General features: G+C 42.9%; 1 protein-coding gene and 1 pseudogene across 5 annotated transcripts in view; both read right to left on the minus strand.

The window, feature by feature from the left end:
* Positions 1–9,400, minus strand: part of LOC111963474 (mitogen-activated protein kinase-binding protein 1) — a 57,823-nt gene extending 48,423 nt beyond the window's left edge. The window contains exons 1-3 of one of the 5 annotated variants that reach the window (XM_023986940.2): positions 9,312–9,400; positions 7,264–7,822; positions 3,224–3,315 (exon numbers count right to left, since the gene is read on the minus strand). In XM_023986940.2, coding sequence (XP_023842708.1) covers positions 3,224–3,315; positions 7,264–7,377 — 206 coding nt within the window. In that variant the 5' untranslated portion in view covers positions 7,378–7,822; positions 9,312–9,400. Of the gene's footprint in view, positions 1–3,223; positions 3,316–7,263; positions 8,648–9,311 lie in introns of those variants that run through there. The other 4 variants (XM_023986942.2, XM_023986939.2, XM_023986941.2 and 1 more) reach the window with 4 other exon arrangements.
* Positions 9,228–11,567, minus strand: LOC139027647 (C-C chemokine receptor type 5-like; annotated as a pseudogene).
* Between the last annotated feature and the right edge of the window lie 1,095 nt (positions 11,568–12,662).

Genomic DNA, 12,662 nt, shown 5'->3' on the forward strand with positions numbered 1-12,662 from the left:
GTCTTTGGGATCCTGATATTCCCATTCCCCAATAATAATAATAATAACAACAAGCAAAACAGTTTTTTTTACAGAGTTACAGTTCATATAAAGGAAATCAGTCAATGGAAATAAATTCATTAGGCCCTAATCTATGGATTCTACAGGACTGGGCAGAGGTGCAGCCCACCCACTTGGGAGCCAAGCCCAGGCAATCAAAATGAGTTTTTCCCCACAAAAAGACTTTATTACAGACAAACACTCCTCAGTTTCATCTGCTGTCCGGGTGGCTGGTCACAGACGATTCCGCAGGTGAAGAAGCTGGATGTGGAGGTCCTGGGCTGGCATGGTTACATGTGGTCTGCGGTTGTGAGGCCGGTTGGACGCACTGCCAAATTCTCTAAAACAATGTTGGAGGCGGTTTATGGTAGAGCAGTTAACATTAAATTATCTGCCAACAGCTCTGGTGGACATTCCTGCAGTCAGCATCCCAATTGCACGCTCCATCAGAACTTGAGACATCTGTAGCATWGTGTTGTGTGACAAAACYGCACATTTTAKAGTGGCCGTTTATTGTCCCCAGTCCGAGGGGCACCTGTGTAATGATCATGCTGTTAAATCAGCTTCTTGATATACCACACCTGTCAGGTGGATGGATTACCTTGGCAGAGGAGTAATGCTCACTAACATCGATGTAAGAAAATGTGTGCACAAAATTTGAGAGACATACGCTTTTTGTGCACATGGATAATCTCTGGGATCTTTTATTTCAGCTCATGAAACATGGGACAATTTTTTTTTTGTGTGTTCAGTCAAAAAGTAGTGCATTACCCTATATTAAAAAGAGAATAGGGTGCAATTTCAGACGAACCCATAGCTAGACCTCGTCAGGTACAGGACTCAGCCCATGGTCGTATTCAGTAGTGCACACCATAGAAAAGCGTAGCAAAACATTTTGAAATGAGAATGAGTGTTTCTTAAATTCAGGTTAGTAGTCCCACCCAGTTTCAGTCCATTTGGTTCTTAATGAATACAACCCGGGCCATGTGTGACAGCTTTGTGTAAGGGCTTGGACTGACCCTAAACCCTCCAGACAGACACTCTCTGGTATGAAGATGCTTCCTCTCACACAAAAACATCTGTGGCGTCTTCCAAATGACACCCTATATAGTACACCAGTACTTTTTACCAGGGCTCATAGGGCTCTGGTGAAAAGTAGTGCACTTTATAGGGAATTGGGTGCCAATTGGGAAGCAGCAGCCTAAGACATATGCCGGGTCTCATTGGATCTGGAGCTCAGCCTAACATGCACATTAACACAAGCAGCTGAGTAAGCAGAGAATATATCTTTCTGATTCCTGTAATTCCTTGTTGGGATGCCTGTGACCATCTCCCCTCCCAATCCAAGGAATCTATATCAGGCTTACCCCTGCACTTTACACTTCCAGGAAGTAGGCTATGACTACTGTATTTATTTAGAATCAATGATCTGTACTGATGGAACTGCATGCCACTGTGTAGCCTAGTGTGTAGTACAAGAGTATATATATATACATACATATATATATATCACGGACTGGTCTATCATAGTTCCTCTCTGTTCAGTGGTAAAAGTTGTGGACATGTGATTCCATTCATTGTTTTCATAGCCGCGCACGCACGCACACACACACGCACACACACACGCACGCACGCACACACACAGCTGTGATGCCTAACATCTTAATGAGATGATGAAGCATGTGATAGAGGTCAGAGACTCTCCCTCACATTCTAGCCCACGTTGTCCACAGTCCACATGAGCAGACCCCTTGGAGAGATAGGAACCAGGCTATTGTTTCAATGTGAATGTCGGAGGCTCTTACTGCATACAGCAAACAAATTAAGTTACCCCAGGGGGAAAAAATGTTATTTTACTTAAGTTTATACAACACTTTTAAGGCTTAAGGCACTATTAGGAGCAATATCCATTGTTGTTGATGGTTGGCTGAGCATTGGCCTACTCGGCAATTTAGTTGCCAATTACTAGATGTGTAGTATTGCAGAGAAACCTTGTGTGGAGACACTGAAAACCGACTTAAAGGTCTAGCTAATGCGTCTTAGGCTCTATCATCTCTAAAGAAAGGAGGAAAATGACATGACGAGTTATTGAAGTGATACAACGGTATGACTGTCGTAGTACAAGGAAAGCATCAAGCTGTTTACCTAAAACTTCAACCACGGCTAAAATCCTAATTAAAGCAGTGCTTTGCACAGCATACTACATACCGCCTCTCAAACCTTGTAGCAAGGACTTCTTCTGAAAGTGTCGACCTAGCGAGCTACATGACTGAAACAGCTCGTGTGTTCATATACCACAAGATATCTTTCCCCTGATGAATACAATACACACAGGCCCTGATCACTGCTGAGAAATGACTTTCCTCCTCTCTCTCTCCAGCTTTCACGCTCCACTCATTCTCTGAATAATCCTACCGTCTAGGGACTTCTGAAGTGTATTAAATTCAAAACTTAATGGTGCTCTGCCTCTGTTTACCTAGTCAGCTCTGTAATGATAGATCACACATGGCCTCCACGCATATGCTTCACATTTTAAAAAAATGACTTTAAAAAATATATATTTTTATTTTTATTTAACTAGGCAAGTCATTTAAGAATAAATTCTTAATTACAATGACGGCCTACACCGGCCAAACCTGGACGACGCTGGGCCAATTGTGGCGGGGGCGGCAGGACGCCTAGTGGTTAGAGCGTTGGGCCATTAACCGAAAGGTTGCTCGATCGAATCCCGAGCTGACAAGGTAAAAATCTGTCGCTCTGCCCCTGAACAAGGCAGTTAACCCACTATTCCTAGGCCGTCATTGTAAATAAGAATTTGTTCTTAACTGACTTGCCTAGTTAAATAAATGTAATATATATATAATAATGAGCTGCCCTATGGGACTCCCAATCACAGCCGGTTGTGATACAGCCTGGATTCGAACCAGGGTGTCTGTAGTGACGCCTCTAGCACTCGGGAGCCCAGTGGGGCAAAAGAGAAACCAACAACAAACATTGCATTGAAGTTGAATGAACAAGTATCAGAATGACAAGATGTGGGAAGGTGAACGAGGTGAAGTACTAGGCCTGGACATTAAAACCATTTACTGAACTACTGCTCTTCACTAACACACATTTCTGTGGATTTCCCCATATTTTAGGTTTAGTTGTTGGATGTGTAACAGGTGTTCTCTGGGTCACTCACCCAGCTGGGTAGGCCACGAGTCCAGAGCGAGGGTCACAGGCCAAAGCGCGGTTCCCAAATGCTGTGATCCCTAGCACCTTCTCCAGTGTCACCTGCAAAATCAACATCACTTCAACAATACAATAAATGGACAACACATGACATTACTCACAAATAAACACCACCATAGAAGATGTTCCATAGCATATGTTAAATCTTAAATCATGAATACACATAAGCTACAGGCCAAGGGTTTGTGTCAGTGTGTGTGCATGCGTGTGTGTGTATATAGTTAGTACCCTTAATACAAAGGAGGAGGATCATGAATGGTATTCTACTGTATCTTCCCAGATGATGAGAAGTGACATACCAGACTCAGAGTCTCGTTATTCTTAATTGAAGGAACAAGGAACTACGAAGAAACTCTTACAAATATAGAAACAAGACAGACCAGTATCTGCTATGTAGGCCAATGCATTGCACAAATACCTTTTCACAGAGTAAACAAATATGCATTGGTCAACAACTTGGGTTATAACGTATAAGCATAGTTGAAGAGAAAAGCAGCATGTCAGCAGCCCAACTTATGAGCTAATAAACATTTGAAATGTTTTGCAAAAACGAAGCCATCACACTGCACTGATATGTTCTCTGGGTTTCAGCAGTTTGTTAACCAGCAACGACATTTCACAGCAGGAATCAGCCAGTCAGATAACATTTAAGTCAAGTTCAGCTCATTGATATTCCTCTCTCTTTCTACTTACCACCTTCACAGCCTCTCAGAGATAGCCTATACATCCCTTGTGATTGGATCCCTCCAGGTCTGCTCTTCCTCATCACCCCACAACAACAAGCCAGAACAGCCAAAAGGCACTGATCACAACCCCCCCAAGAACACTGACTGAACAATAAAACACCTGGATACGAGTTAGAATAGGCTAGCTACTTGAATCCCAACACTGCCTGGTACAGCCAGTCACCCAACTGTAGTGTGGTAGATCACCTCTCCTGGGCTTCAACTGTAGTGTGGTAGATCACCTCTCCTGGGCTTCAACTGTAGTGTGGTAGATCACCTTCCTGGGCTTCAACTGTAATGTGGTAGATCACCTCTCCTGGGCTTCAACTGTAATGTGGTAGATCCCCTCTCCTGGGCTTCAACTGTAGTGTGGTAGATCACCTCTCCTGGCTTCAACTGTAGTGTGGTAGATCACCTCTCCTGGGCTTCAACTGTAGTGTTAGATCACCTCTCCTGGGCTTCAACTGTAGTTGTGGTAGATCACCTCTCCTGTGGCTTCAACTGTAGTGTGGTAGATCACCTCTCCTGGGCTTCAACTGTAGTGTGGTAGATCACCTCTCCTGGGCTTCAACTGTAGTGTGGTAGATCACCCCCCCCCCCAGTCATCACATGACTGTATTCAGTTACTGTGCCTCCCAGGGTGATTGTGTGTGGGGCACTTTCCACCTCCTGTACAGCTGCCTGTTTTTGTGCTTTCGTCACCAACCGTTGATTCTCTACGCCTACCTTGCCGGGTTGTTGGGTTCAAGTTGAAATGTGGCCATGGCAACAATCAACAGCGGCCAGCAGTGTTGTGGAAGCAGCAAGGTGACAAATAAGTAGCTTGACTATAGGCTAGTTCAGTTGATGTGATGAATTTATAAATGTATATAATAAATGAATGACCACCAGCCTATAGCTCATAAGACATAGGCTCGATCATTGGGACGTTGCATAAAAACAGAGGTTGAAGCTTCCAGACAGGAAAAGGACAAAAAGTGGAAGTTAGGCTATTGCTCCATAAATAGAGTTTAGAACAATGTGCTTTCTGTTTGTTTACAGAGTTCTACGTCAAAGGAATAATTGACTACGTCAACATTTTTAAAAAGGGACGTTAATGAGCCCAGTATACCTCCTCCTTGTAAACAAAGCATATCGGAGGAAGTTTTCAGCAGCAAGCAGGTAGGCGTCCAGTACAGTCATATTCTAGAACGGTACTCACAGCCTAAGAAATAAAACGTTAGACCCAGGATAATAAGAAAATCCACTCCCCCTTAAATCTCTCATACTCAAACATGTATTCCTTTGTCTGACTCCCTACTCCAGAGTGTTTCACACTCGGCTAGTAGGCTGTCTGCATAAGCTTGCCATCATATCTTAGCCTACACCATAAGAAAACAAAGGCAGATTGACATCAAATGAATTAAGCTCACTTAAATAATAAACAACCACAGCAAGACTAATAATTACTCACATCATTACCTATCATCAAGCAAAACAAAATACAAACAATGGGAAAAGTAATTTCCATTTTCATACCCCCCCCCCCCCCCCCCCCCGGAAAATCAAGACAACCTGAGGTAGTATGTTGGTTAACCTAAGGTTGTGAAGATACAGTATAGCCTACATGTAGGCTATGTAGTTGATTCACTCATACCTGATTCTCAGCTTTCTCCCTGCTGTGTTACATAATGTCAGGCTAGTAGAGTAGTGGTAGGTTAGTGTTTACATCTGGTTTGTCTCTGATGTAAGTGTGCCACGGAGCTCTCATTCAAACACCTCTTACAACCCACTAGGAGAAACAGCCATGGACGCTTAATAAAACAATGGGACTAACAGAATGACAGAATTTGGACCTTTTAAAATAGGACACTCATTTTGCCTGAGTAACCTTTCAATGTTTAAAAAAATATCTATATTTATATGTAAATAATAGTCATAACAAATCCTAACAGTCGCTACTGTACTAAAAGAGAGAAGGGAGAGAATTGGAAAGGCGATGTAAAAAAGTGGGCCTATACTCTGCATGCATGCAGAAACACATAGGGCCTACAATCTCTGAGTTTATTCACAAATGGGAGATTCTGCAGCAATGTTTAAAGACATCTACGAATGACTGTCCAGCATGGCTTGGGGCTTGTTACAGCTTTATAGCCTACGCTTCACAGGGAGCAAGGAGGAGTATTAAGTAGCCTATGTATGACTGTTCTAGGCACTGCCATGTCTCTTGAGACTTTGTAGTACACTAACTACAGCCACTGACACTCCTGGGTGGAACAGGAAGGTACAGTACTGTCGGTGTCCTGCTACAGCCGTAAACAGAGAGACTGGAATGCACCAGCAGAGTGAACTTCATGGAAGAGGGGGGAATTACTACACATGAAAGCTTGTCATATTGACAACATTCTTGGACGTATCGTCTTCAACGTACAGAATTATTGTCATCTATAAGAACCAATGTTATTGTTATCTGAATTGATTGTACTGCAGGTCTATTCTTCACTGCTTTTCAGGGGGTTCAGTCAACACACAGAGACAGAGAGACAGAGAGAGAGAATATGCAGGTAGCTTGTAGCCAACATGGGAATGGAACGAACCCAGCTGTCTGTCTGAAAGGTACAGTATGTGTCACATGCCACTTTCTCATGTCAACACCAAGGAAATGAACAGACTTCTCCTTTAAAATCGACTTATAGTAAGGTTGCGAATAGCATGGGAATCACTGTAAAAATTAGGACAGTAATTGTTTTACTACAGGTATAAGAATTTACTTAAACAGTGTGTGAGACATGTCATGAAGATATGGAGTTGACTGCAGGACTAGGCTAGGAGGGACAAGTTTATGTAAACTATGATGAGCAACCTCCATGGGGTTGCTGTTGCAAGGGAAAATAAGACTGCATGCAATGTCCAAGAACATATTTTTGTTTAATGGTCAGTGACACACTTCCCCAAATATGTGATGTACATGGAATCTATATGAGGATCCACTAAATAAATATGAATGTCCCTCCAATGATTGTGTGCATTGTCAATATTTGACGTATTATTCCAGAACACCGGTGCAGTTGCAATACATCATTCTTCTCATTAGAAAGCACTGGACTGTGCATTTCATTTTACTGCTAGATCAATGCCATTTCAATTATATACAAATGACTGTGATATTGCCTGGTAGGTCGCTCGCAGTGTATGATAGCAAATCTATAAGCTGGTTATAATGGTCTTCTGTCAATGTTCAAAAAATGAAAATGTACAGGGATGAGTGTCCATGCCAGATACATACCTTGTTAGTGAGATTTTCTTTGTTGTTCAGAGCTTTATTCCTTCTCAGTTTTATAGATGGCGAGCGAAGCAGATTTTTGATCCGACTCTTTATTGTGGAACCCTCCACCGTCATCTTGAAAAATAAATTCTGACTGATCTCTTTAACCGGTTGATAGAATTAGTGCATGCAAATATGGAAACCGGTGGTGAAATACAGACACAATTTCTACTTCACCAAAATAAATAAATAGATCAAATATACAGGAATATGCTGTCATGCTTCCTACAGGTTCAATGAGCTGGTTCTGTCAGCATATGTGCAGTTCTCGTTTATTTCATGCCCTGCTCTGTCTAGAAAGCTTTTCCGCATTATCTGTCCTTCTTGGATCGCATTCTGATCCACGGAGAGGGATCTCTCTCTGGATGCATTTGGAAAAATTGTAAACGTTCCCAGATTGTCAACAGGATTAGCTACTTCGATGGTCGGGTCACAGAAGACAGTCTGTCACGGCTCCGCTCCTCTTGTCATTGCCTCCTCATCGACGAGAACTCACCAATGATTGGCAAACTGGATCTGTCTGTGGCACAACACCAGTTGGTTAGCCAGCTAGCCAAGGTTCCAGCCAGAGTTAGGAATTAGAATACGGATATCTATGGTCCCAGCTGTCTCTTGCGTCCCCATATGGGCAAACAAGATACTAACGTTTGCTTAAACCACTCAATAAGACTATGCCCAGTGCTATTGCCTACGAGCATGTCATTTGACAATGTTAACAAACTAGCATTGTATCTAACAATAGTTAGCAGTGCCTATAGGGGCTAAGGTTAGCATAGGCGCCTTGGGCACTAGCTACCTTGCCATTGCTATAATTTTTTGCCTGGTTATGCAATGCATGGTTTAATGATCACACTTTGGAACATATCTAGCTTTCTTTTTTATAACGTTCCCTTTCGTTTCGACGATTTTCTAAATCACGACTGTCAGGGCAGACCTCATTATCTCGCTTAGTTGCAAGCATCAACATTTACAGTCGTTTGTTTTGATTACACTGGACAAGCAATCTGACCCAGATCTCACCCTAACTGGTCAAGTCATTGTCGCCATCTAGTGGTGGTTGAAAGTGGCTGGGACATCCATCTCATGTGGAGCTCCCGGCTGGGCCTGTCTGCAACTGTCAACTTGTTTTGTGTCTTCTAACTCGAATGCAACATTTGAATGAAAACAGTCGGCGAATGGCGGCGTTTAGCTATTGAAAATGTAAACAAAGCGAATTATAGATGCCTTGGAAAATACATAATTTTCGAACCTTTTATTTTCAAGACTTTAAACCTTTTATTAATCATTTACATGCAGTACACGTTAGTCCCAATTTCCTTGTGTGCTGCGTACCAGGGCAGTTGCTCCATATTATAGCTTGCATCATCTTCTTTACCCTATATGACTACACTAATACGTGTGAGGTGGCCAATGTGGTGAACCTTCTAGTGGAGTCCTCCAAGTTACTCTACTGCCACAATGCTATTCTGGATCCCTTTTATTTTCCACATCAAAGAGGGGTTTGGGGAGCTGGTCAGTAAAGCCTTAGATAGTCTGTTGGTTGTAGAGTCTGTTGGTGGCAGAAGTATACATCGAGGGGAAAGAAAAAATTGTGAGGACCCCCTTCAGTCAGTGTAGTTCAACTGAGCTGAGCGTTAGAAGAAATGTGCCTTTGGAGCATTTGGTCTGCTGCTAGACTAGAGCAATGCAGTGAAAATGTGGGCAATTATGCATGTGTCCAACCTGGTCGCAAAACATTTTGTATTATGTACATAAATCTGAGMCAATCCATTAATATATGTTACGTTTCGTACGGTATGTATTCATTCTAGAATTTCCATCACCCATTTTGTATGATATGTTACGAATTACGATTAGTTCTATACGTTACGAATTTGCTAAACGTATATATTACGAATTCTAGCTAAGTGACTAGCTGGCTAACATTAGGAAGGGATGATGAGGAGCAAGGGACCGGACACCTGCAGAGTAGTAGGATAACAGATTATACAGTAGGTGGCTGCACTGACCTGAACCACGAGGTTACCACAATTCCACAGTAGCCGATGCCACTCTTCTGGTGCCAGTAGATTGTGTTAGGAAAGCTGAGGTAAATGAGCAGGACGGCAATGGCCCATACGAGCAGGGAGACCAGAGCAGCGTTGTGGGGTCGGACCAACCGAGACTCGAGTGGGAAGATTATGGACAGGCGCGGTCGGTGATGACTGCACAGATAAACATGGTGCTTCAGACCTACAACGTGGAGTATGTTACTCAGGGCGCACAGTGAAAGGCCCATGCTCCAGTCATAGTTCTCACTTACCGCCCAGGGCGATCTATGTASTGTTTGGAGGCCAGGTATGCTAGGTCACACAGAGCAAGGTTCAGTACTCCGATGGAGCAGATAGTCCACTGTCGAGACGATTTGAGGCAGGTTACCAGGCTACAGAGGTTTCCAAAGATACAGAGCAGTAAGAGGCTATGGTAGAATAATGGGGGAATGACTTGCAGCGCAGTTGAGTGTTGAGCTGCAGTCCTCAAAGGGGGACTAATGGCAGGGAAAGGTCTTCGATGGCCGATGTGCTGTTTCTTTGCCATGACCAGCTGTAGGAGTCTTTTCACAGTTCCTTAATCAACTGATAAATTGAATAAAATGTGTCAGATCAAACAATTACAAATTCAAGTAATCTGTCAAATCTCATAGTGCCTTCGGGAAGTATTCAGACCCCTTGACTTTTTCCACATTGTTACGTTACAGCCGTATTAATCAATCTACACACATTACCCCATAATGACAAAGCAAAAATAGGTTTTTAGAAATGTTTGCTAATTTATATACAAAAAAACGGAAATATCACATTTAGTTAAGTACTCAGACCCTTTACTCAGTACTTTGTTGAAGCACCTTTGGCAGCAATTACAACATCGAGTCTTCTTGGGTATGACGCTATAAGCTTGGCACACCTGTATTTAGGGAGTTTCTCCCATTCTTCTCTGCAGATTCTCTCAAGCTCTATCAGGTTGGATGGAGAGCGTTGATGCACAGCTATTTTCAGGTCTTTCCAGAGATGTTCGATCAGGTTCGAGTCCGGGTCTGGCTGGGCCACTCAAGGACATTCAGAGACTTGTCCCAAAACCACTCCTGCATTGGCTGTGTGCTTAGGGTCCTGAATGCTCTGGAGCAGGTTTTCATCAAGGATCTCTCTGTACTTTGCTTCGTTCATCTTTGCTTCGATCCTGACTAGTCTCCCAGTCTCTGCCGCTGAAAAACATCCCCACAGCATGATGCTGCCACCATGCTTCACTGTAGTGATGGTGCCAGGTTTCCTCCAGACGTGAAGCTTTGCATTCAGGCCAAAGAGTTCAATCTTAATTTCATCAGACCAGAGAATCTTGTTTCTCATGGTCTGAGAGTCTTTAGGTGCCCTTTGGCATCTCCAAGCAGGCTCTCATGTGCCTTTTACTGAGGAGTGGCTTCTGTCTGGCCACTCTGCCATAAAGGCCTGATTGGTGGAGTGCTGCAGAGATGGTCGTCTTTCTGGAAGGTTCTCCCGTCTCCACAGAGGAACTCTAGAGCTCTGTGAGTGACCATTAGGGTCTTGGTCACCTCCCTGGCCAAGGCCTTTCTCCCCCAATTGCTCAGTTTGGCCGGGCGGCCAGCTCTAGGAAGAGTCTTGGTGGTTCCAAACATCTTCCATTAAAGAATGATGGAGGCCACTGTGTTCTTGGGGACCTTCAATGCTGCAGAACTGTTTTTGTACACTTCCCCAGATCTGTGCCTCTACACAATCCTGTCTCGGAGCTCTATGGACAATTCCTTCAACCTCATGGCTTGGTTTTTGCTCAGACATGCATCTCTTTTGTCTGAACAATTAGTATAAAATATAAATTTTTCATTTTTTGAGCATACAATATATACTGAACAAAAAAAGCAACATGCAATAATTTAAAAGATTCTACTGAGTTACAGCTCATATAAGGAAAGAAGTAAATTCCTAATCTATGGATTTCAAATGACTGAGAATACAGATATGATTCTGTTGGTCACAGATACCTTTAAAAAAAAATTTTTTTTTAAGTGTATCAGAAAATCGTTCAGTATCTGATGTGACCACCATTTGCCTCATGCAGCGTGACACATCTCCTTCACATAGAGTTGATCAGGCTTTTGATTGTGGCCTGTGGAATGTTGTCCCAGTCCTCTTCAGTGGCTGTGTGAAGTTGCTGGATATTGGCGGGAACTGGAACACACTGTCGTGCACGTCGATACAGAGCATCCCAAACATGCTCAACGGGTGACATGTCTGGTGTGTTTGTAGGCAAAGGAAGAAGTGGGACATTTTCAGCTCCCAGGAATTGTGTACAGATCCTTGCGACATGGGGCCGGGCATTATAATGTTGAAAGATGAAGTGATGGTGGAGGATGAATTGCACTAGAATGGGCCTCAGGATCTCGTCACGGTAGCTCCGTGCATTCAAATTGTCATCGATAAAATTGTATTGTGTTCGTTGTCCGTAGCTTATGCCTGACCATACCATAACCCCACCACCACGCGGCACTCTGTTCACAACGTGGACATCAGCAAACAGCTCGCCCACATGACGCCATACATGTGGTCTTCGGGTGTGAGGCCGGTTGGACGTACTGCCAAATTCTCTAAAACGACGTTTGAGGCAGCTTATGGTAGAGAAATGATCATTTAATTCTCTGGTAACAGCTCTGGTGGACATTCCCGCAGTCAGCATACCAAATGCACTCTCCCTCAAAACTTAGACATCTGTGGCATTGTGTTGTGTGACAAAACTGCACATTTTAGAGTGGCCTTTTATTGTCCCCAGCACAAGGTGCACTTGTGTAATGATCATGCTGTTTAATCAGCTTCTTGATATACCACACCTGTCAGGTGGATGGATTATCTTGGCAAAGGAGAAATGCTCACTAACAGGGACGTAAACAAATTTCTGCGCATTTGAGAGAAATAAGCTTTTTGTGCCTAGGGAAATTTCTTGGATATTTTATTTCAGCTCATGAAACACGGGACCAACACTTTCCATGTTGCGTTTATACTTTTCTTCAGTATAGCTCAGTATTTGTATTATTTATTTGAGTATTTTTTTGCTCATTTTTATCAAGGAATACAATAATTCCAGACCCAATTGTATAATAAAATGTCAATACACAGGAAAATACACTAGTATAGTCTAATATTCTAATTTCTGATATGAAATCACATTTCCGATATGATTCTTTTTTTATTATTTGCTTTTCTGTAACAAGCTAAATATTTTATAAACAACTTTGAGCAAACTTCTAACCAAAAATAGAACTGAAGTAAGGAGGAGATAGTTCTGATCGACACTTACCCTTGGAGAAGGCAGCT

The sequence above is a fragment of the Salvelinus sp. IW2-2015 genome, linkage group LG4q.2 (assembly GCF_002910315.2).
Source record: "Salvelinus sp. IW2-2015 linkage group LG4q.2, ASM291031v2, whole genome shotgun sequence".
NCBI lineage: Eukaryota > Metazoa > Chordata > Actinopteri > Salmoniformes > Salmonidae > Salvelinus > Salvelinus sp. IW2-2015.